We start from the raw sequence: 24,410 nt of genomic DNA, 5'->3' as shown, positions 1-24,410 counted from the left end.
CGGCGCAGCCGTGGGCAGAGACAACCCCCACTCTGGCTTCGAGCCGAGGGTGCGGGGTTGGCCTTGTTCTGCAAGGGGCTCCAGCGGCCCTGTGTGGGGAGGAAGGCGTCATCGACGGCCAGTGGCTGTGGCCCCGGGAGGCCTTCTGGGGGTCTTGGTCTCCCTGTGCCCAGATAAAGCCCCAGATGCCGAGCTCAACTTAGGTTCCGGGTAAACCATGAATAACTTCAGTAAAGTCCGTCCCCAGCAGTGCAGAGGACACACAGACTGAAAAACCCCTGCTTACCTGACTTGGAAGTGTATGAGGCGCCCCAGTCCTTGCTGTGTGGGGGCGTGGACCAGGGGCAGGCGACACCCTCCAAACCGCTCACGCACCGAGGGCTCCTCCCTGCCTTCTGCTGCCAGCCACCCCCTCGGCCACCCGCCGCGCCCCGGCTCCTCCTCTGCCCGCGCTCCGGGAGCCTCCCACAGCCCCCCTCGGACCCCCATCTGTACCCGCCTCCCTGCTGGCCCTGAAGGCGCGGGAGCGGGCTGAGGTCACGCGTCTGGGAGCCGGGGAGAAGCCTTGGTGCCCGGGGGGGGGTTAAACCACCCGCTGGCCACATGTTCTGGAGGTGTGCGCGTGCCTGCGTGAGTGTGGGTGTGGGTGTGGGCGCGCGTGGCTGTGGGGGTGTAGTGTGTGCAGGCACGTGCGGGTGTGCACGCGGGAGCACGCGGTGTGGGTGTGCACGCAGGCTCGTGCATTTGCACACGTGCATCTCCCAGTGGTGTGGCTTCCCCAGCGCGGGGCTGGAGGCGGCCTGTGGTCCGGCGGACCGATGCTCCCGTTCGCGTCTGAGCACCCGCAGGACTGCCCGTGAGACTCTCCGCGCGGGTGTGGGCCCCCAGCAGGTGTCCTGGGGACCGTGCTGACGGCTCCGCGGCCCCAGGAGTCTGTGACCTGCTGGGATGAGGTGACCCCAGGGACAGAACCCGGGCCCCTCGTGGAGCCACAGACTCGCTCATTCAGAAGGGCCTGAGCCCAGGTCCCCGCGCCCGCACCGAGCCAGTGACCCCCGGGGGGTCCGGGTCCCCTTGTCCTTGTCCTGAGGAGTCTTACTGTTTCAGCTGAAACTCACCTGTTTCCGCTCCTCAGGGCAGGTCCAGACCCGTTTCTGGAGCCGCTGGACAAGGCCTGTTCGGGGACAGCAGGAGACAATGGCCCCCTCTGCTGGGCACGGAGAGAATGCCGCCTCGAGCCACCGAGTTTGGTCTTGGTCCTGTGGCTGGGGTTGGACAGGGGACAAGCAGGCAGGCTGGGCCGCACAACCCGAATTTGCGTGTGGGGACGGCGGCACCCAAGCACGTGACAGATGTTCCAGGGAGCTCACTCCTTGGGGCTGCGCGTCCGCCCGCACACCCTCACCTTCCCACCCTTGTTTCCACTCGATGACGCGGAGGATGTTTTCCCGTGGACGCCGAGCTCCCCTCGTCCCTGGTGTCGCTGCCCCACTGTCCCCGCGCCCTGCGGTCCAGGACGTGTCATCTCCCGCCGCCTTCGAGCTTCTCAGCCTGTCTTCTGCGTCAGCTCCCAGGACACGGCGTGTCCAGGCGCGGGTCTCTCACTTACTCTGCGCCGGTCTCTGATCTTGGATCGGTGGTTGGTGCTTTTAATCCAGTCTGGAAACGGTTCAGCCCTCGTGCTTCCGAATGTTCTGTCTCCTCCTCTTGCCCTCTCACAGGCGCCAGACCACATCACACGGTCCCGCGGGACATGGGCTCTGTCCGTGTCTTAGAACCTCTTTTCCCCTTCGTGCGCTTCCCCACCCGTCCCGCGAGCGAGCAATCGAGACACGACGTTTCTGTTAGAGACGGCGCCTCGGCAACCGTGGTTTTCACGGCGCCTCGGCTCCCGCGGTTTTCACGGCTCCTACAGCTCCCGCGGGCTTCACGCCGCCGAACGTCCGCTTCCACGCTCGCTGCGTGTGCGTTTCCCGCCGGCTCTCCCCGGAGTCCACGCGGAGTCTGCATGGGCAGCGGCGGTGTTTGCGCTGTTGCTGCGTTTCCGATCAGTGTTTCTCTCGATTATGCATCGCTCTTGCCTTCTGCGGAAGCCTCCAGCCTCCCGATGGCTGGCCCTGAGTCCCTGGACACCGGCCCCAGGTGTGAGCTCAGGAGGTGGATGAGAACCCGAAAACCGGAGAGGTCGATGTGGCGACATTGGGGCTCCCCCTTCTGGGCTCCCTCCTCTCCCAGGTTTTCCCTTTCATTTCTAGCCGCTCCAGAAGCTCAGACTCTTCCCTGGGGACCCCCAGCCAGCCAGCCTGCTGCACCACCGAGGGCCCTGTCCCTGACTGAGGGGTCCTCAGAGGGGGAGTCAGGCAAATGCGCGCCATGTGCACAGGATTCCCTTCGTTCTGGGGTCACGGCCCCTGTGGGGTGGGCCTGCCCTTGGCCCTGTCCAGAGCCTCCACGTGAGGCGGGCTCAGCGGTGTCTGCGCCTGGTCAGCAGGGACAGTGCGTTCTGCACCAGGAGCGGGAAGTCCGTCCATGCAAATGCCAGCTTCTGTGGCCCACGGGGACAGACGGGGTCAATGGAACCCCGTTGTGCTGACACGGGCACCGAGAGCCCGGCGGCGACCACTCGCTGTGGCTTAGGCTCCCCGAGGGCTCTTCCATCCACCACAGACCCGCCACGGGAGCCATGGGGAGCCACGGGGAGCCACGGGGAGCCACGCTCGCCCTCTCCGGCTTGACCCCCTGCATCTGCAGTCTTCCTATGCGGTTGCCAAAGGGCCCCTCCCTGCACGGACCCCTCGTCACCCCAGGAAAATGCTCCCATTCCTCTCTCCTCAGGGCTCAGAGCCCGCATCTGGGCTCCTCCGGCCCCGTCCTTCCTTGTGCACCGGCACCATAATCCCCGAGACGCTGGCCACAAACGGGGCAGAAAGGTCCTCCTCGTGGGCCCCCGTGCAAGTCAGCTCATGCAGCGCGAGCTCTGGGCAGAGGCTACGCAGCGCACCATCCGCGTACCAGGCCCGCCCCATTTCCCCGCACACCTCAACCTCAAGGCCGATGAGGGACTTATGGAGGAACAGCAGGCACGGAGGCCCAGAGGTGGGGCTGTTGATCGGACCCACGGAAAGCCTCAGGCCTGGGACAGCATGTCGTGAGAAACACAAGTGCCTAGAGGTTGCTTCGGAGGTCAGCGCGGGGACTGGAGGAAGCAGGGAGGGCTCCCCGGAAGAGGTGTTTTAGTGGCTGGAACTTGCAGGACGGGCAGCACGGGCTGGGGGAGCAGGAGACGCGGAAGGCTAAGAAGCACTTGGCACAGGTGATCTCTCCGGGTGTGGGCGCGTGAGCAAAGCTGGGGGGGGCGCGCCCGTCCGGTGCCTGCGCCGTGGGTGCCCGCGCCGTGTCCGGGGGCCAGCCTGGACGCTGCAGAGGGCGCTCTCTTCACCTTCTCGCCCTGCCCAGACGTTCGGCGCCGCGGACTGGGAGGTTTTCCACATTGGAGAGAGGGTCTTCCTCGCCGTCGCCAACAGCCACAGCTACGACGTGGCGATGCGCGTGAGCAACGACTCCTACGTCATCAACTCGGTCATCTACGAACTGAACGTCACCGCGCAGACCTTCGTCAAGTTCCAGGAGATTCCCACCTGCAGGTGCGCCCGGGCGGGGAGCGGGGGGCAGGGGCAGGGGCAGGTCCCGCATCACTTACGTGATGACGCTGCCCTCGCCGGCAGCACGGTCGGAGCAGGGCACGCCGCGGCTCCTGGTGCGCAAGCGTGTCTGCGTCTGTGGGGCCGTGCCGTGGCCTCTCGGGGCTCGTCCAGGGCAGCTGAGTGACTATGGGCCCAGACTCTCACCTTGGCCCTACGGCTTTCCAACCGCGCACTTTGCTTGTTTGTTTGCCGCGGTTCCATGGTTTTTATTAAATTCGCAGATCCGTGCAACCATCACCAGGTGGTTTTAGCATATTTTCATCACCCCAAGAGGAAACCCCTACCATTCAGCTGTCACTCCCCCTCCCCAGTCCCGGCAACCTGCCATCTGCTTTCTCCACGGAGTTCCCGATCCTGGACGTTTCGTCCACGTGGAATCACGTGGGAGGTGACCCCTGGTGCCTGCCGCCCTCCCTGGGTCTGGTCCTCAAGGTTCCTCAGTTTCACGGCTTTTCACGGCCCAGCGACGTTCCATCCTGCTCATGGGTCCATCCTGTTGGCCCCGTCCACCGCCCACTGAGGAACATTTGACCAAATGCCATAGCTCCAGAGAGTGGAAATACGCCTGCTCTGGGGGCCCAGCAGGGGAGTACTGCTAGACGGCTCGCTTTCCGCCGCACTCGAGCAAACCTGGCGTCTGGTAGGAGCCACGGTACCCATGGTGTGAGTCCACTCGCTTCTCCCCGACCCGGCGGAGGACAGATGACCACAGTGCCCCACATCTGCCACCCGTGGCCATGCCTCATGGAGCACAGCACGGGCTGAATCGCAGAGTCATGACTGGCCGCAACTCTGAGCCAGTGGACACGGACAGGCTGGCCTGGCCTCCAGCGTCCGGCTGAGTCCCGCTGCTGCTCACGGGGGGCTCGGCCTCCCCGTCTAAGAAGAATGAAGAATGCAGCCTGTGGGTCTGTAGTAAGAAATACAGCTTCCGAACGTAGGAGGACATGTCTCTGTCAGTCCCCAAACCGGTGTCAGGCAAGGAGCCACGGGCCAAATGGGTGACCTCATGGCCAGGGTCCTCAACACCTGCCTCGGGGCGGGGGGCAGTCCTGCACGCCCCCCTGGAATGATCACAGGCTTGGGACCTTTTCTCCGATTCTTTCTACCGATTTAAAGTGAAAGATCCGTCCCACATTCGACCGCAGCACAGTGCAAGCCCACCGGCCACGGACGAATGAATGGATGAGCTCGCAGGCCCTCCATGTAGTACGGTACCATCCGGCCTTAAAGGAGGGACAGTGACACAGGCCACCACACACAGACCTGGGGGACATCGTGCTCAGGGAGATGGGCCACCTCCAAAGGACAAACACAGTGTGACTCCAGCCACCCCCGGGCACTCGAACTCCGAGGCGCAGAGTGATGGGGCCGCCGGGGCTCAGGGAACCCGTTAGGGCTAACGGGGACGGAGGTTGGGTTTGGGAAAGCAAGAGCCCCAGAGACGGCCGCTGGTGATGGTTGCACGGAGTTATTAACGTCCTCAGACCACGGAAAACGGTGAAGGTGACGCAGTTTATGTTAGTTGTAGTTTATAAATTTAAAAATGTTTTAAAAAGCAAACAGCTGATTCATACTTCCCCAGAACACACTCAGTTCACCGCGCAGGAAGACTGCTCCGGATCTCGGGGGGCTATGGGGCCCCTGGGCTCCGGGATTGGGAGAGCCGGCTCAGAGCCCGTGCCCGGGTTTGCTCACGCCTGCCCCCCTGTCTCCGCAGCGCCCTGGACTGGGAGTTCTTCTCGGTGGGAGAAGACTACTTCCTGGTGGTGGCAAACTCCTTTGATGGAAACACCTTCTCTGTGAACAGTATTATTTACAGGTAAAGACCCTCCAAAGGCTGCCCCCTTCCTCCCCCTGAGTCTACCTGCGGGGCTGGGGCCTCACCTCTCTTGTAGGGCAGGTGGCCCGTGGGTCACGCTCGCACCTCGGGCTTCTGGCCGGAGCCACAGCCTTCCGACCGCGTCGCGGGAGAGGTCATGGTGTTTTACGCTGTGAGCAGCTCCGTGCGGGACGGTGGCGGGACTCCCCTTTACCCCGTCCGCACAGGTTGGCGTGTCCTCACATGGGGCGGGGCCTCAGCATGCAGTCCGCTCTGGGCGGCTTTCAAGTTTTGTGAGCACAACCCCTGGGCTCCTTTTCTTCCCGTTTCCAGCTGTGGGTCAGGATCTAACCACCGTGTCCGGACGCCCGACTGAATTAGCATCCCCGGTCTGCTAGTTTTTCTTGAGAAGAGTCTCGTGGAGTTTCTTGGGGTATAATTGCACCCGGGAGTACAAGCAGCTTTGCCCCGATTTCTAATGTTTATGCTCCTCCCTGGTTTGCCGAAGTAGCTAGAAATCCCAGGACAGTCTCGGCCAGGGGCGCCACGGCTGCAGCTCTGCGCGCAGTCTGATAGGAGCAGTCCGAGTGTCCCAGGTGGTTCTGATGTGGCCCATCGTGGCCCGGTCCCACCTGCCGACATAACGATTCAGGGAGGATCTCCGGGCTTTCCTGCGATGCGCGAGCGTCCCTGAACCGTGTTGCACCGTGGCTCGGGACGCCATGGTCTTACCAGCGCACAGGGCTGACTTCAAGTGCTCGCGTCCATGATAGCGCATTTCTCGTGGGGACTTACCGTTACCCCGTCTGACCTGGAGCGTAGCTCGGTAAACACACAGGCCGAGCTCTGCACCGCCACTCGCGGGCTGGGCTAGTTCACACAGCAGGGTCTGACCGTTCTGCCTGCGACCAGCCTAAATCCTGCGATAAGGCCGCCTGGGTGGCTCTTTTCAGGGGTGTCTCTCGAGCTCCTTCCCTGATTTCCCCCACGGCAACTGGTGCAACCCGTCTTTTCACCTCCTCTCCAGATAGTCGGGCCATCCGTATCTTGCTAGAAAAATCACCGATTTTCGTTAGACTTACTAGAAAGTGGAATTTTCAAGAGGACAAAAGAGATTTAAATTCATGTGGAAGAATAGATTTCGATGGTGGCCCAGAAAATTCTGAAAAAAGGAGACTCACGAAGGAGTGTCCTGCAGCGTGGAGGCGGCCGGCCGTTCTGCCAGAAGTAGGCCCGCGGGGGGGCTCACGGCCCAGAGGACAGCCAGCGGCTTACAGTCACGTGACGTGACCAGGGTCGTGCTCCTCGTCCACGGGACAAGAACGCGCGACGTGTTACTTAACAAAGCCATTGTAGGTAGTTTCCTGTCCATCTGGAGGAGTGCGAAGCCGTAGTCTGCCTCATGTCGTGGAGAGAAATAACCTTCACGGGGATTAAACATCCAAACGCAAAAACGTAAACAACGGAACACTGGCGGAAATGCTTAGACGACTTCGGCCGCGCGGTTCCTCAGGAGGCCGTGGGGGCCTCCACACACGAGGCCGCCGGGGCGACTCACCAGCCTTCGAGGTTTCTGCGGAAGAAGCATCGCAGTCAGAATCAAAGAAAAGTTGGTAAAAGACCGTGTTAATTTGGATCAGGGACAAGGACATGCGTGGGAATGACGGGAAGAAAATGCAGATTGCGTGTGAGCCGGAGGGGCTGGCGGGCGGCGCCCAGGGCCATGGGGACAGGAGCCGCCTGGCCTCCCTGCGATGTCACCCGCACGAGTATCCAGATGAAAACCCTCCTGCGCATGACCCCAGTGCCCTGCCCTGGGGACTCCACCTGCCCGCGGATCCTTGTTGGGGCAGAGCCCAGAACCCCTGACTCTGCGGTGGCCCGACGGATGGGGTCAGGGTCAGGGCCGGGTCCCGCGGTGCTGTGCCAGGAGCTGCTACGTCCTTTGAAAACAGAGGGGCTCCACGCCTGTGTGGTGACAGGCGTGCGTGGGGGGCACGCTCACGGTCACACCGGCCCCAGCAGGAGGGCGAGGTCCCAGCTCAGCCCCAACAACCCACCTCCTGCACGGCCAGGATCCCGTCCACGTCCCCCGCCCACAGGGGTGTCTGCGGGCACTCTGGGCTGGCAGGGCCCAGGCTGGACATGAGGAGCTACGGGGTGTTGGACAGGGTAGGGGGCCCCTTCCGGGCCTCGGTTTCCCTCCTCGTAGGCTGAATATGGCACAGGGAGATGGCACAGCCCAGGGACACCCGGGGCTGGAGGGGCAGGTGCAGGCCTAGGGAGGGCAACACCTGTAGGGGGGAGGCTGACGCTGTGTCTCCGCAGGTGGCAGGGCTCTGAGGGTACCTGCAGGGGTGAGGCTGGTGTTGTGTCTCCCGCAGGAGGCAGGGCTGCGAGGGTGGTGTGCAGGGGGGAGGCTGACGCTGTGTCTCCGCAGGTGGCAGGGCTACGAGGGCTTCGTGGCCGTGCACAGCCTCCCGACCTTCGGCTGCAGGGACTGGGAGGCGTTCCGCACGGCGGCCGGCTCCTACCTCGTCTACTCCAGCGCCAAGGAACCGCGCTCCCGCGTCCTGAAGCTGAGGACGGGCTGACGGCCCCCTGCACCCCCCAGAGGCCTGGGGAAGCCCGTGGTCCCTGTCCCCAGCCCACACCCAGTGGGGACAGCCGCCCACCCCCTGCCCTGGGCACCGCAGCGTCGGACCAGGCGGCTGGCAGGTGGGTCGCGGGGATTTCTCTTTGAGAGGAAAGTTCCCACCAGACCTTACCTCAGCGCCCGCGGGGCCCCCGTCCGCGGCCCTGGCCAGCCCTGGCGGAGCGGGCTCCTTGCGGATGTCGTTTTCTACCAACTATTTATCGTGTCCTATCTACACAGAAATATATTTATGGTGCTTCTACCCAAAGCGTGGCAGTGTCTGCGTGTGTCCGGGGGGACAGCTCTTCGTGGACAGGTCACGGGGCAGGACGCGCCCGCCACCGCGGTGGGGTGTGACCCTGAAGCTCTAGTCGCCCCGCTGGAGGGCACCTGTCCTCTACAGGGAGCTGGTGCCTCTGGCCTCAGTTTCCCCAGGAAGGCAGTGGGGGTAGGTTGAGGCAAGGAACGGCAAGGGGTGCGGGTCAGGTGTCCCACCCGTGGGGGACAGGGCCCGTCCCTGGGGCCCGCGGTTCTGTGCACGCCGCTGGCTCCCTGGTCACCACGGCTGGCCTCGTGGGCATGCAGGCTGGACCTGGAGGGCCGCCTCGGGGCCAGCACTCACTCAGCTCCCCCATGTCTGCTGCCCCAGCCCTACAGCCAGCAGGGCCTCTGCTCTGGGAACCGGGGAGGGCGGGGAGGCACCACCACCACCAGGCAGGCCTCCTGGATGGAAATCAGAGCTGCTTGCCAGAAGCTCTGCTGGGGAGCCCCGTGGAGTCCAGGGAGTCCGCACACGGCCGGGAGAGCAGGGGTGGGGTCGAGCCAGGCCTGCTCCATTACCCACGACCACCAACTCTGGGAGAGCGAAGGCCTGGGAGGGGACACGGGGCCAGGCTGCTCAGGGGCCCACACTCGGTTCAATGCTCCGTCACTTCCGTCTTGAAATTCTCAGTGATCTTCGCCGAGGATCCCAGAGCAAGGCACATGGTGCCACTCCAGCCGGCCGGAGTCTGGCTCCCCGGACCACGTCCGTGTGAGACCTGAGGGCGCGTCCCCACTCCCAGGAAGGAAAGAGGGGTCTGCAGCATCTCAGGCTGGGCCAGACGGGGACTGCAGGAGACCTGAGCCCTCATTTCCAGAAGCTGGGTTTCTAGAGCCCCTTCGGGCCCATACGCGGCCACGTGCCTCCGCGAGGACTGGGGGCTGACCCTTCCCAGGGAGAACAGCAAGGGCGGGGTGGGGGGTGTCCTGGGGCCCCAGGGTGTCTGGGCCACGTGGCCGTGGTGATGGCCGTGGGTCCACAGGTCCGGGGCAGCGGGCCGTAGAGCACGTCTGTGCTTTGCGGGAAGTTCAGATCGCGGTGGGTGTCCGGCTTCGGTCGCTCCCTCTGTCTGCGCCCCGCGGAGCGGTGGTGGCGGACGAGCCCCTCTTAGGGTCTGCTGGGGGCGGCTCTGATTTTTCTGAGATTTGACACAAGGAAGAAAATCAGGGGCAATGACGGGCCAGGGCAGCCGCCCTGCGATGACTCTGTGTGTCGACTCAGAGGGTGCTTCGGGGTGACGCTAACCCACTCGGAGGACCGCGGGTAAAGCAGAGGGCTGGCCGCAAAGCAGCCCCCGCCCCAGTCAGGGGGAGGCAGGGTCGGAAGGACAGAGCAGGCTTCCTGAGAAGGGGGATTCCCCAGACGGGAGCTGCACCTTCGGCCCTGCCCAGCGTCCCCCAGGCCAGCAGCCATCACAGCCTCCGAGACCCTCTGCGCCTTGTCCTTGTGCCAAGGCCCTTGTCCCTCCCGCCCCGTCCCATCGGGGCCGATGTTCTGCAGAGCCCGGCGGCACAGTGGGCTGACGGACACAGCGCTCAGGAGCCAGGACGCCTCGGGTTTGGTTCCACGTGCCACGACCCAGTCACCCAGCCTCGGTTTACCCGTGGGGGAAGGGCCTGCTGGCGCCGTCCCACAACTTCCCTCTCCCTGGAGAGACCCGGACAGACGTGAGCCAGCTTCCTCTCGGCCCGGCGGGTGTCGCTGTGGCGTGGGGCTCGCCAGGGGGCGGGGGCCGGGGCCGGAGGGCGGCCCCCCAGGGAGGAAGGCGGCCGGGGACGCAGCAGCACACGCAGCGGGAGCGACCGCGTCCCCGCCCAGGGCTCTGCCAGCGAACAGCGCCGCGGCGTCCTTGGCCCGGTGTCGGATCCCTGTGCTCCCGCGTGAGTCCAGGTTTGTTTAAGTTACGAACGCAAACAAGAGGGGAAACGGGCAGAACGTTAAAATATTTACATCTTCTCCAGTGAGTGCTCTGGTTTCTGTCCAGTTGATGAAGGTTTGCCGGGCGGCGGGCGGCTCCGCGTGAATCTGCGTGTGACCTGTGGGGCCACGAGCTTGTCACGTGGGCAGCCACGCTGCTTCCTCTGGGCGGCGTTCCGGGGTTTGCCGGGCGGACACCGTCGGTGAAGCCACGGGATTCTCTCCAAGGGTCTTCACTGGGATAAAGAAGGTCGTGTCTTGAAGTCGGGCTTTCCTGGAGAAATCCTGTCCGTGGCAGCTTCTCCAGGTCCTGCTCAGGCCCAGGCTCCCCCCGGAACAAGGCTCAGCACGACCAGTCCCACCGGTCTGGCCAGGAGGGGACTGACCTCACAGTCCGTCAGGTCGGGAAGGGGAGGGCTGCGGGCCACGTGCCTCGTCCACCACGGTCATCGCTCCCAGCGCGATGGGCTCCTCTTCCAGACGCCTCTTGACTCCCCACCACCAACACGGACCCCAGCGTCTGCCACACACACGCACAGACACACATACCTATAAACACACCCGTTCATGCACACACACGCACACGCATGCACACGCCTCCCACACCCGTACACAAGGGCACCCCTTGAACACACACTTACAGACATACCCACAGACACACGCACACCTCCCATACACACACTCGCTCAGGCGTGCCCACGCACACGTGTACACACTTTCACCAGCTCCCATCTCTCACACAGCTCCACACACCCACTCACACACACCTACGCACACACACGCACACACCCGCAGACGTACACACGCTCACATGTGCACAAGAACGCATGCCCCACGCCTGCACACACACAGACACACAGGTGTGCACAGTCTTCCGGTCCCTCCTAGCCAAGGGCTGTGTCTTGGGCAGACCCCGGGGCCTGGCTCCGCTGCTGGCTGACGGCCTGGGTGGCGACGGCCGTCTGCTCGCACTGAGGGCCCACTATGTGCCCGCTGTCCTGCCGGGCCTGGGGACACGCACATGACCACACAGCCCAGCCACCACTAAACTCTCCTGGGGTTAAAACCCGGATTCCTCAGGGTGAGCCTCAAGGCCCCACAGGACCCCGCCGTCTCCCCCTCTCCTCCGGCCCCACCTGGTCCCGCAGGCTGCCCCGCCTCCCTGCCCCCGGGTCATTCGCCTGCTCCCCTCCAGGCTGGCATTGTCCCGTCCCTGTCTCAGCTCTCCCTCACCCGGCCCCTGCGAGAGGCCCTCCCCGACTCAGGTCAACAGAAGCCCCGCCCGAACCTCCACCGCACCCAGGACACCGTCTCTCTCACCTGCTGGCACTTCACCACAGAAGTCAGAGAGGTTCGGAACACGCGGGTTTGCTCCTTCGTGTCTAGCTCTGCCCGTGGGTGTGTGGGGCCCATTCACTACGGGCTCCGAGCGGTCCCCGCGGCGCAGGCTCCCCGGGGCCCCCGGCTCTCTGTCCTCAGCTGGACACTCGTCCGTGTTGTGACATCTTTGTTCTTACTGCTAACTTGATTTTACTTCGTTAAAGATTTTACCTATTTATTGGGGAGAGAGAGTGCACAGGAGGAGAGGGAGAGGGAGAAGCAAGCTCCCGCCGAGCAGGGAGCCCGACGCGGAACTCGATCCTAGGACCCCGGGACCCTGACCGGAGCCGAAGGCAGACGCTTCCCCAACGGAGCCCCCCAGTGCCCTCCTACTGCTGATTTTACAGCTCACTGTGGTTGCTTTATTCCCTCCTATGACAAGTCCGGCCCTCGTGTATCTGTTCTCCATCCGACCGGCCTCTGGGTGGTTTCCCCACCGGGGCTGCAGCAGACATCTCGGAGCCCCGTGCATGGCACCTGGTGTCACTTCTGGAACCGCGCGCCCAGGGGCAGAGCTTTCTCACCAGCCGCTCTCCAAAGGCCAGGCCGTTTTCAAGTCTTTCGTTCCCGTGATAACAGAGAGAGCGCTCAGCCTGGCGGCCGGCGGGGACTCCCGTGTCGCCGTGTACCCAGAGCCCAGGCAGTCTGCCCTTTGCCCGGGAAAAAACATGAGGGGTCAGTGGGAACCTGGTGGAAACAGTGAGAGAATTTCACAGGTTCAGTTGGCCCGGAAGTGCGTACAAGGGCTGAAGCCCAGCTTGTCGGCTTCCATGGAGGGAGGACAGCAGAGTGCCAGAAAGACAGGCACTGCCTGCTACGTCCACGGAACAGCGGGCTGGCCCCGTGGTGGCCTCCTGTGGCCACTGTCGCTAACGGTCACACACTAGTGGCCTAAAGCAACAAGAATGTATTATTATTATTCAGCGCCGGGGCTCAGAGGGCCCAGCTGGGTCTTAGAGGCCAAGGTCAAGGGGTGGGCGGCAGCGTCACTCCTCTGGGGGCCCCAGGGAGACCCTTCCTGTCTCCTCCAGCTTCTAGAAGCCGCCTGCTTTCGTCATGCGGGGCTCCTCCTCCGCCTTCACGGCCAGCAGCGGGGGCTCGCCGCCCTCTGCCCGGATCACTTTCTTCTGCCTCCCCCTTCCACCGGCAACCATCGCGAGGCCCATCTGGACGACAGAGGATAGTGTCCCTTTCCCAAGGCCCCTGGCCAGCAACCCGAACCCCACCTTGCTGTGGGACCTAACATAGTGACAGGTTCTGGGGCTTCATCTTTGAGGGCACAGCACTCCCTGGGGCTTTGATCCCTCCCCACTTCCACTGTACGAACAGCTGAGACCCCTCTGCCTGGGTCCCAGACCCCGGTGTGTCCCCCGAGAGGGCTCCCGTGCAGGGGGAGGGGCAGGGCTGTGTCCAGTCAGGACCCTCGAGGTCTCACCCAACAGAGCATGACATACGCAGAGACGGACGGTCGCCCATGCGCAGACAGAGCCCGGTTGGAACCGTCCCAACCCCTTAGAGATGAAGTCTGAGGAAACCCCAAGTCAGGCTCTGGGAGGTGAGTCAGGATCTGGACGGACCCTCCCATGACATCTAGCACCGCCTCGGTTTCCCAAGTCACTGCGGGGTGTCGTGCGCCGCGACCAGGTCCCAAAGCTACCACTTGTGAGGGTGAATGGGTGATCCACAGAACGTTCTGGAATGTACTAAGTTATACTAGACCAATTCGATTTGGTCTTGGCACAAATTCGGAAACATTAAAGTTACAGATGTCAGAAATAAAAACTCCAGAAGATTGTTTTCTATTTGGATGGAAACTTTCTAGACGTAAACACAATGGCAGTAAGTGAAAAGGGACGAGTACGTATTTGTCAAATAGGTAATGTTGCGCTTTCTAAAAATACCGAACCGTGCAGTTGAAATACCAGCCCGCTGGTCCACGCGGGGCTTGACTCGCTCCCCGAGGCCTGGAGGGAGCTCACACGCCAGTGCCCACGCGAGGCCCAGCGAGAACCAGAGCAAAGGGCGTGAGCAAACATTCCCAGCAGAGGAAAACAGGCTTGAATTCTGGGGAGTTACAGCCCAGGTCACCGTGGGCGTCCCAGGGGCAGGTGCTCCGGGGCCCGTCGTGGTGACAGGATCTGCCCGGTCCGTCTGGCTGCCGCACTGCTAAAACTCAGCAGAGTGGTTCCTGTCTGTTGGCGACGCGAGCTACTGGCTTGGAAAACTCAGGCTCAGTGTCCTAATTATTATGACATCGACCGCTGGGCTCTGATTCTCGGTCCAGGGCAAGGACAGGAGGTCTGGCGTCCGTTCCCAGCCCTCGCCCCAGCGGTTCCAGCGACCGACTCCGGAGAGACCCCAGAGCAGGGTAGGCTGGTGGGGACCTGGCTCGGGCCGACGGCACGCACGGCCGCCCGCTGGTCAACACCGCTAACCCGCAGACACAGCAGGGCCCGGCCCCCGGCCAAGCTCGGCCCGCCCTGGCTGGGGCCCGCAGTGGGTGCAGAGGGGCTGCGGGCTGAGCATGAGGCCGCGGGAGGGCTGAGGGCTCAGGAGAGACGGACAGTGTGTGCCCCCCCGCAAGGGGGCCGTTGCAGCTCCCGTGTGGGTGGAGGGACGCCCCGTGGGGCCTGGCCAGCGCAGCACCTCAGAGCTCTGCCAGGGGGACTCACCCCCCACACGGGCTCGGACAACTGGCCCTCAGGGAAGTCCAGCACCGAGACGACCGCTGCTCAGAGACGCCCGGTGTCCTCCTCGCTGTCCTGACGAAAGCATCTGTTTTAGGAGGGGGCAGGGTGAGGAAAGGAGGGGAAGAGGGTGAGGAGGGGAGGGGGCAGGGTGAGGAGGGGGGGCAGTGGGGCTCCCTGAGCCTCCTCACCAGCCCCGGGGCTGGCTGGGCGCTCCCTCCGGCCACCCCGCATGCCGGCCTCGCTGGGCCCCTGGATGGGGCGCTGCTCTCCTCGCCGCTCCCCCCGCGCCGTGCTTTGACCCCAGGGGAAACCCAGGCCCCCCTCTGTGTGGACAGCCTCCCAAGTGAGAAGTTCCAGGCCCGGGCAGGCCCAGATCCAGGCCCAGATTCCTGCGCAGCCTGGCCCCCGCCCGGCGGCTCCCGAGTTGGGCACTGGTCTCCTCCAGACCTGGGAGTCTCAGTTTCCCGGCTGAAAATGGAAATGCTCTCGGCCGCGCGGGGCCCCTGGGAGAATCCGCGGGGCGTGCTGGGGAGCAGGCTGGCCGGTGCCCGTGCCGCTGCTGCCCCCGCCTGGCAGGCAGCCTCGTGCCGGGCCCACCGGGGCCTGAGGGCTGCTGCACCTGTCCTGCCCACTTTCTGCAAGGCTGGGCACCCTCCTGACTCTGGTCCTCAGCTCCCGCCCCCAGGCCTGCCCCAAAGGGGGGTCAAATCCCTGGTCCCTGCTAGTGTGCCCGCCCTGCCCCCCGCCCCACTCCGAGCCCAGCTCACCGAGTCCCCAGCATCTGCCCAGATGCCCCAGGTTAGACGGGGGCAAGGCGCCCCTTCTCTCCAGCCTGTGTGCCCGAGGCAGAGGGGCCTCTGGGAAACGGCGCACCTGTCGGGGGTGAGTGCGTGAGAGAGGGCTGCGGGACCCCGCGGGACTGTGCGTGCAACCACGCCCTGAGTGTTTGCCTGGCGTGTGTGTGTAGGGAGCTGAGTGCGTGCACGTGGCAGTGTAGGACTGTGTGTGTGAACGTGTTTGCGTCGTGTGCCTGCGTCGTGGGGTGCACACGTGAGGTCGTGTGTGTGGTGTCTGTGGGGCCACCCGCCTGCTCCCTGGGGGCCCTTCCTCTGGAAAGGGAGTGAGGCCAACAGGTGACGTGAGCTCCCGGGGTCACCTGGCCACAGGCTGAAGGGCACACCGGCCCCGAGAACTCCCAGGGGGAGATGGCGAGTAGGGCGGCCACCGGGCACAGGCGGCCATCTGCTCTGGCCACGCCGGCCCCTCTCAAAGTGAGGGCTGTGTCCATGCCCAGTCTGCTCTACAAAGTGCCCCCCACCTACTCGCCTAGACGATGCAGTTCTGGAGGCCAGAAGTCCGGAACGGGCTCCACGGGGCTAAACACCGGGCGGGCAGGAACGGTTCCTCCTGGAGGTTCCGGCGGGGGGGGGGGGGGGGGTCTGCCCCTTCCCCTCTCCAGCTCCCCGAGGCGCCTGCGTCCCCTCGGGCTCTCCTCAGCTCCTGGCCCCGTCTTCCATCCTCGCAGGCCATCTCTGTGGCTGCACGAGGAGGGGAGAGGAGGGGAAGGCAGAGCAGGCTCGCTGGGGCGGGGCACAGGGTCAGGCATTGAGGGCGACCTTGCCACCCGGCTTGAGCTGGAAGCGTCCGTCTGAACCAGGGCTGACTTTCTCTCAAACAGCTCTGTCCACCCGACAGGCCCGGGCACAAGGACCCGCTGGGCACAGGGGTCTAGCAACGTTTCCACGCAGAAATGACCCGAGCAGCGGCTGAGCCCAGGGTGGGACGGGGGAGGTGCGGGGCGAGCACTCGCCGTCCCGGCTGGGGGCAGCCCACCAGACTGGCCCACATGGGGAGGGTCCCGCCTGCCCGGCGGCTGATTCGAGCTTCACCCAGGAAAGGAAGCCAAGCGGTTCGAAACCCAGTCTGTGTGTTGAAACTCATGCATCACGAGGCTTTCCAAACTACTGATCATTTTGAGGAACCGGCGCTTTGCTTTGAAAACTGAGAAGGAACCGCACTTTCACGCTGTCATTGCTACACAACACGGCCACCCGAGAGCCAGTGGGTGACGGGAGGCTGCCGCGGCTGACAGATGGGGAAGGAACCACAGAGCTGAGAATCGGTGGGCAGTGGCCCCAGGACGTTAGCCACCCTCGGCGTTGATCGTGGAGGCGGCTAACGCCACACCCGCGCGGGAGGAACACCACCTCCCCCGGCGTGGCCTTGCCAGGAAAAGCAAACAGAACCACCAGGTTCCTAGGAACGGGGGACAGAGGAGCAAATTAACGCCACCGCAGGACACCCAGCAAAGTGCAGACATGGGGGCAGGTCCCGGGACGGCCACGGAACTGTGGGGATGAGGTGGGGGGGAAGGCGGCGGGTGAGGAGCCTTCTGTGCAACGAGCCCAGCGGCCCGGGCCAGGCGGGTGCGCTGTCCGTCCTTGATGGAGCGCCCGACCCAAACCAACCCCAAAACTTAGACGGTCAGGCACGTGTGGCCGCTGAATGCCATTGGAGAGCGGCAGTAATTTCTCGGTGCGATAATAGTTTTGTGTTCAAAGGATTCCACTTACACGAAACTTCTAGAAAAGGTAAAACTACAGAAAAACGAGTTTCTACGTGAAAAAAAAAAAGGCACCATTCCCGCAGGGAGAACCGCACTGACCGGGACAGAGCGCTGGTTCTTGCACCAGGGAGCTCTTCGGGAATGGCAGGGCGCAGGGCAGGGGCAGTTCCTGCGGGCGGCAGAGAGACTCCCCCAACCCCCTCTCCAGGAGCTATGGGGCAGGGCCAGCGCAGAGAGCAGGAGGTAGGGCCCAGAACACGAGACCTGGCCTGGGCAGCCCAGGGCAGAAGGTGGGCGGGCACAGGCAGGGCCTGGGGTGGACAGGCTGTTGGGGTCACAGATTTACCACCGACTGCGGTGACCTCAGGTGACCCTCGCACCAGCCCGGGCGCGGCTGGACGGAAAGCCCTCCGCCAGCAGCGGAGCGCGGCGCCCTGGCGCAGTGTCCTGGGGCCGGCGAGGGGAGTCCGGCTACCGATGGCCGTGAGCGACCTCCCCGGCCATCAGGGTGTCAAGCGGCTCCTCTCCACCCCCCCAGGTTTACCTACTGGCCGCCAGGACTGGATCGAGCCCGTACGAGCCGGTCCCAGGCCCACCGCAGCCGCCTGCCGACAGGGCTCCTCCACGCGTGGGCTCCCGGGTCTGACGGGTGTGGCCGCTCTGCGAGGTGGCGAGTTGGGCCGTGAAGCGGGTGGGGGAGGGGATCTGGGTCGGGCGGGCCACGGGGGAGCGATAACAGAGTCCACTCCAGAGAACTTAAGCACAACGAGGTTTACTGAGAGCTCAGGGGCAGTGGGGAGGACAGCGGGTCAGACTGGAGACCCAGCTTGCGGAAAGATGGCCCCAGAAACCATGCCAGGCTCCTGCTCGCGCCAGGAGCTCCCCCCACTCCAGAACGTTCCATCTCTGCCAGGGACACGGCCGGAGCAGCCCCGCCTCCTCCCCAGGGGACCCGTCCAGGATCAAAGCCTCGCGTACATGCGTCGTGGGGAGCATGCTGCTGGAGTCCCGGGAGCCACCCAGCGGGGCAGGGCCAGTGCATGCTACACCGAGGGGCTCCCAGTGCCCATGGCCAGGGCCCCGCTGTGCCCCTCAGAACTCCCAGGAGAGCACGCCTTGCACCCTGGCTTGGCTTTGCCGATGGCCTTCTGCTGGCCCTGGCGGAGCTCTGCAGTCGGGCCAGCCCCACTCCAGCCCCTGTACACAGGCCTTAGACCCCTGTGGGAATGCAAGCCGCCCCGGGCTGTGCCTGTGGCCGACCTCCCTTTAACCCCTGAACCCCCTCATCTCCGACGCGCAGCCTCTGTCCACTAGGAAACACATCCAGGCCAGGCTTCCCCAAACCCACGTCCACTTTAAAACTGTCCCCCCTGCCCCGCTGCAGGCCAAGCTGGGGACTGGCAGCCCCGCGGGGGGAGGCGGCCCCTGGGTCCCAGGCTGTAGGTCGGGGTGAACAAGGGAAGCTGTTCCATGTCCGCGGGGGCTGTTCCTGGCCCCGCAGCCGTCCTGGGGGGCCCATCCTGCCCCCTACAGCCCGCAGGCAGCTCCCGGGAGTGGCCTGGGAAGGGCTTCAGGACCAGAGCTGGGAGCCCCCCCCACCCCAGCACGGAGAGCCCCTGAGTGCCAGGATGGCCCATCCCTACCGCTAGGCCACCCGAGGGAGTGACCCCAAAACCCAAAGAGGAGGGAGGCTGGGGTGCCAGGAGGCACCCTCCTAGGGTCAGGGTCAGGGTTGGGGCTCTTGATACCAGGAGCACCGGTGGAAAGACTGGGGACCGAGGGAGCAGCCCAACCAGACCAGCTGGGCTGGGCGACCAGGCCCCCACCGGGTTCCACCAGCCCCTCCCCGGCCCTCTTCCCCTCCCCCCAGCCCTGAGGTCTCCCTCGAAGCCAGAGTGCCACCACCAACCCCCATGGGAAGGAAGGGAGGCCCTGTCACCCCCAAGCAGGGGTGGCTGTTCCAGCTCTCTGCCCCATGGGAAGCCCCAAAGTCACGCTGCCCTGACCCCTGACCTGTGAAGCGTTACCTCCCATGGCCAGGGCATCAGCAGCCCAGGCCGCGTGTCTGTATAAAGTGCTCTGAGAGTCCCCATTCGGGTCACAGTGAGAGTCAGGGGCCACCCGTGTCCCATAGGGCTGTGACCCCCCCACCCCGACAGACGGGAACCCCCTTTGTCCTGTACCTGACACGTCAACACTGATTCTGTCAACGAGGCCAGCTTGGCCGCCCCCCCAGTCTCTACAGCTTTCAGGCGGGGTGCGGGCTGAGGCGGCTGTAGGGCCCGCGAGGGCATCCAGGGATATGCGCCCACACACGGCAGTGAGGAAGGGGCTGGGCCCGGCTGGGGTGTTGTCCTGAGGCGTCCCTCAAGGGGAGAGAAAGGGAGGGGAAAAGGGGAGAGAGCAGAGGGCTCCCCCGTACCAGGGCTGTGAGCTCCCACGAGCAGGAAGGAGCTCCGTGGTCCTGGAGTTTAGGGACCTGCTGGGGTTCCCTGGAGGGAGGTGTCCGCTCTGGATGCCTCCCCATGAAGGATGATCCCAGAAAGGCCAGGAGGGCCCCGCAGCCCTGGTGTGTCCGGGGTCCTCAGAAAGGCGCAGAGCCACCCCACTCCCCATATACCCGCCCACCACGAAGAACCCGTATTGGGGTGGAACCCAGGCTCTGGGCTGATTCCGGCGTCAGAGGAAATGGCGAGCTTCCAGGCAGCGGGACAGGTGCCCCCACCCCAGAGCTAAGGCCCCGCCTTCCATCCCTGCACCCCCGGCTTGGGGGGTGGGCGCAGAAGCAGGGTGCTAGCCTGTGGGAGGCATTTGGGGGCATCACTGGAAAAACCAGGACCTCGCGTGGATGGGCCTTCTGGGCGTCAGCCGTGCGGTCTGGATCTCTGGATCGTGGCACCATGGGATCCGCGTTCAAGACCCGCTTGAGGTCACGGGACGCTCTCCGGGTGCAAACCACCCTCTCTTGTGATTCCTTCGAAGCACCTGCTTCATGAGGCTCAGAACCTGCACATACCTTCAGTTCATAAGCAATTTATCCCGATTTGCGCTACCCCCACATACCTGAAGCAATTTAAAAATAAGTGCTCTTACAAAAGACATCAAAAAATGAAACTAAAAGACGGGTCACGTTACGTCAGCGCAGGTAACACGTACCCTGAGCGTCACGGGGCACGGCGGAGGGAGTGTGAGTTAGCTCTGAGGCTCCCGGCGGCCGAGGCGAAGACGGACGGAGGCGAGGAGGCGGGCAGGGAGCTAGGCAGAGACTTCCCGTTGCTGGAGGAAAGGCAGCGTCCCGCTGACCGGCCCGGACACGCCGAACAGCTGTCCTCCTGTCCTGGAGAAGCAGCAGCTTTCCGAGTCCGTGAGTACAGGGGGAGGCACGCTCCAGACCCAGGACGACAGGCCTCCCCCCAGACCAGGCACAGACAGCGGCGGCACTCGGAGCAGGGACACCCCCTCCCTCCCCGGAGACCCACTCTGGACCCTTCTCAGGTCTCTATCCGTGGTTTCCTTGGTTTGGGAGCCCCCCTCCCCGGGCTGGAATCTCGGCACACGTGTTCCTCTTGGCAACACTCTGAGAACAAACAAAGTTGTTCAAAGGTTAGTTCGAACTGCTCTTTGCACTTACCTCTCGAGAAAGACCTGGTCTCTACTACTCTGCTCCAGAAAGAGTTCTGCGGTCACATGCGTTCCGGAAGTACTACCCGGGGGACAAGCTAAGTCAGCCCTGCCTTCCGCAGACGAGTCTACACCCCGCCGTCTGCGGGCTGACCTCACGCGCGTGGACCGGAGCCTTGCTTCTCAGAGTGCAATTCACACCCTCCAGGCGCCACACGGATGAGGCCAGCAGAGCGCAAGGGACGTGGAATGTCATCGACAGACGGCCTGGTTTCAAGTCCCTACGGGGTCACTGCCTGACTGTGGCTGTGGGCAACGCCGCTTCTCCGAGCTCTGGCTTCCTGGCCCGTGCAAGGCCCCGATGGTCACGTTTTGGACTTGCCGTGGGGCGCGGTGACTTCAGTGCAATACAGGGGAGGGCTCTGTGGGGGGGGGCTGTGAGGACCCACCGCTCGGGGCCCAAAAAGCGTGGGTCAGCCGTCACCTGCTACGGAAGTGACGGGGGACAGGTGGCTGCTGCTCTGCTTTGTCCAGCGGGCACTAGGGCGCGGGACCGGTGGGGTCCTTGGACACGGGGGCGCTGGGCAGGGACTTCAGGTACTCCAGGTGCCGCCTGGCGTCCTCCTGGTTCTGGCGCACATAGTACACGACGTAGGTGGTCACCATGGCGAACCAGCCGAACATGGTGACCAGCATGGCCACGTCCGTGGTCCTGCGGTGGGTGCTGCAGAAGCTGACCCCGGAGTCCAGAGCCTGGATCAGCGGCTGCCCCACGAACTCCTCCTGCGCGGCCGTGTGGCAGGCGATCTCGTCCACGGACTCGGGGTCCAGCTTGAGCTCCCACAGGGCCTCCTGCAGGGCACACTCGCAGTGCAGGGGGTTGTGGGAAAGGCGGATCTTGGCGCTGAGCTTGCCCAGGGCGTCCTTGGGAATCCTGCGGATGCGGTTACGGGACAGGTCCAGCAGCCGCAGGCCCCCGGCCAGGCCCGAGAAGGCGGCGGGGCCGATGGTCTCGATGATGTTCTGGGACAAGTCCAGCTCCCTCAGCTGGTGCAGGTGCTGGAAGGCTCCGTTGGGGACGTGGCTGAGCTGGTTGGCATCAAGCTTCAGGAGCACGGCGTTGGCGGGGATGTCCTTGGGGACCTCCTGCAGGCCCCTCGCGCTGCAGTGGACGGCCACGGCCCCCGCGTGCTCGGGGCACTGGCAGCTCTGCGGGCAGGACGCGCCCAGGCGCAGGCAGAACAGGAGGATGAGGCAGGACCCTCCCGCGGGGGCCGGCAGAGATGAGGGGCTCTGCTTGCCCACGGGGCCCATGCCGACCACACCTGCGGCCAGAGGGCAGGCTCCTCCCTCTGGGGGCTGCAGACCTGCGTTCCTGCTCACTCCCGCAGCCCCACTGTGCAGGTGACCGTCGGGCAGGCATCAACACTCCCCCGGTCCACAGGAGGGAAAGCGGTGTTCTCCGTGTTCTCTGGCTCTAAAAGAGAGCGGCCATCAGCATCGCCGGCCGCGGTCCCGCAGGGAGCCCCAGGGCACACTCTGACTTGGGGGGGGGTCACGGGCACCCTGAGGCGTCTGGCCAGCGGGTTGGGGGGTCTCTAACTTATTTCCAGAGATTCCCAAGGCCTCCCAGAGGAGCAGGGGCCGGCGCGCTGACCGCCGGCTGGGTCCAGGAACGCTGGACACACCCAGGGCACACCTAGGGGAGCAGGGGCCGCCGGCCCGGGCCAGGGGCCGCCGCTCGAGCCCCGGGCCGGAATCGGAAGAGGCCGCAGGGTTCTCCGGGGCGCGGGCTGCGGGACCCGCAGACCCGCGGGGCGCGCTCGGGGCCGGGCGGGCGGCGGTGGCCGGGGCGGCGGCTGTCGGGGACCTGCGCTTGCCCCGCCGGCACCCTGAGCCCTTCTTTGTCACCGCGGGGGCGAGCACGCGGCCGGGGGCGGCGCCCAGCCTCTCGGTTGTGCCGGAGCAGGAAGGGAAAGGAGAAGAGCCAAGCCGTGGGCGCGCGGCCGCGCTGGGGCGTGGAGTGGCGGCGCCGCGCGCGGGGCCTGCAGGGCGGGGCCGAGACCCCAGACCCCAGACCCCAGACCCCGCGACCCCGCGACCCCGCGACCCGGGCGGCGGGTGGGCGCGGCGGGAGCTTTACCTGCGCGGTCGCGTCCGGAGGCCGCTGTGCGCGGGGCTCCCGGCACTCGGAGCCCGACCGGAGCCACACCCCAGCGGAGGCGACCCCGGGCCTGAGCCCACCGCGGCGGCCGCTCGGGACACACGCGGCTCCGCCTGCGGCTCCGCGGGGCGGGGGCGGGGCCCGGGGGCGGGGCTGCGAGGGCGGGGCGGGGCTTGAGGCGGAATCTGGGACGGGGCGCGGCGCGAGGCGGAGCTGTGAGGCAAGATGGGGCGGGGCCTGAAGCGGTGGAGCGGGGGGAGTGGGCGGGGTCTGGGATGGGCGTGGCCAGGACGGTGCGGGAAGACCCGGGGCCGGGCCTGGGGCGGGGCCGGGGGGAAGTGTGGGGTCTGTGGGACGGGAGCGGGGTGGGGACCGGGGTGGAGATCACAGGGGCTGTGGGCGGGGCTGAGGGCGGGCCGTGCGGCCACAGACCCCGCCCCTGCCCGTGCGCCTCCGGCAAGGGCTGGGGGCGGAGCCTCCCCGCGGTCCGCTGCCCTGGCCGGCCCGGGCTGGTGGGTGCGGTTGGGGCGCGGGGCTGCGTCCGGCGCCGACCGCCGCTGCGGGGAGGGAGTGACGGGCCTCTCGCGTTTCAGCGGGGCCAGAGCCGTCTTCGGGGTTTCAGGGAGCCGCGTGGTGTGGTGACCCCAAAGCCCCGCTGACGTTGGCCGCGTCCGACATCCGTGCGCCCGAAGGCCGGCACCGCGGTCAGCCGCAGGCGGGGGCCCCTTCCAGCAGCCCCGGACCAGGCGAGCGCGGCTCGGGTCACTGCGGGTCACTGCGCCCGGCTCGCAGGTCCGGAGTCCGGTCCTGTCCCGCTTCGCTGTCGGTCCGCACCTGCCCCGGGGCGCGACGCGGCCGGACGCGCTGTGCGAGGGTCTGTGCCTGCGCGTCTCGGCTGACCACGCAGCTGGGGTCGGTTTGGGATCCCACGTGAGATGCAGCTCACGGTGGCTCGTTTCTGCCTGCGGGGACCCTGTTTCCGGCTGTTTGCTCCAGCACTGACCCTTCTCTGGGGGCGGCCTTTGTGCCTCTGTTAAAATGCCCGGTCCTGTGTGCGCCTCTCTCTGCGCCCTCTTTCATTGGTCTGTTTGCTTGTCGTTTAAAGGATTTTATTCATTTATTTAGAGCGTGGGGGGAGGGAGGGTGGACGGAGGGAGAGAATCCCAAGCAGACCCCCACTGAGCGCGGAGCTGGACCAGGGCCTCCGTCTCCCCAGCCTGAGACCAGGACCTGAGCAGAAATCAACAGTCAGGCGCTCAGTCGACTGAGCCACTCGGGCGCCCCCCCATCTGCCCCTTTTATGCCAATTTTCCAAGCCGTCTTCCTTGCTGTAGCTTTGTGGTTCTCGAGTCAGGTAGTACAACCCTCCACTTTTGTTCCTTCATAAAGTTCTTTTTCGTTATCCTAGATGCTGTGCACTTCCTCATGAGGGTTAGAACAGCTTGCCAGCTTCCAGCAAAAAAGCCTGGTGCGTTTTGTTGGGGATCCCACTGAATCCGAATGTCAGTTTGAAAGAGTTGGTACCTTGAGGATCCGGAGTCCTTCATTCCATGAACATGGTATACCTTCCCATTCATTTAGACCTGCTT

At 65.0% G+C, this 24,410-nt stretch overlaps 2 protein-coding genes across 3 annotated transcripts in view; one reads left to right on the top strand and one right to left on the bottom strand.

Annotated features, from left to right (window-relative positions):
• TSPEAR (thrombospondin type laminin G domain and EAR repeats) overlaps positions 1–8,211 on the top strand; it is a 67,946-nt gene extending 59,735 nt beyond the window's left edge. The window contains exons 10-12 of the mRNA XM_046003721.1: positions 3,457–3,644; positions 5,425–5,526; positions 7,967–8,211. Coding sequence (XP_045859677.1) covers positions 3,457–3,644; positions 5,425–5,526; positions 7,967–8,120 — 444 coding nt within the window. The 3' untranslated portion in view covers positions 8,121–8,211. The remainder of the gene's footprint in view (positions 1–3,456; positions 3,645–5,424; positions 5,527–7,966) is intronic.
• A 5,606-nt stretch (positions 8,212–13,817) lies between these two features.
• Positions 13,818–22,961, bottom strand: LRRC3 (leucine rich repeat containing 3). Of its 2 annotated transcripts, XM_046003537.1 has the most exons (4): positions 22,801–22,961; positions 20,668–22,134; positions 20,193–20,373; positions 13,818–14,555 (listed from the first exon to the last, which is right to left on the bottom strand). In XM_046003537.1, the coding sequence occupies exon 2, from the start codon at positions 21,969–21,971 to the stop codon at positions 21,198–21,200; it is 774 nt and encodes a 257-aa protein (XP_045859493.1). In that variant the 5' UTR covers positions 21,972–22,134; positions 22,801–22,961; the 3' UTR covers positions 13,818–14,555; positions 20,193–20,373; positions 20,668–21,197. The 2 variants fall into 2 exon arrangements, with proteins under 2 accessions (XP_045859493.1, XP_045859494.1); XM_046003538.1 differs by lacking the exon at positions 13,818–14,555 and having other exon boundaries at positions 20,234–20,368.
• Between the last annotated feature and the right edge of the window lie 1,449 nt (positions 22,962–24,410).

Source organism: Meles meles, chromosome 4 (genome assembly GCF_922984935.1).
Source record: "Meles meles chromosome 4, mMelMel3.1 paternal haplotype, whole genome shotgun sequence".
NCBI lineage: Eukaryota > Metazoa > Chordata > Mammalia > Carnivora > Mustelidae > Meles > Meles meles.
Note: the sequence above shows the minus strand (reverse complement) of the source record. Positions and strands in the feature narration are given on the sequence as shown.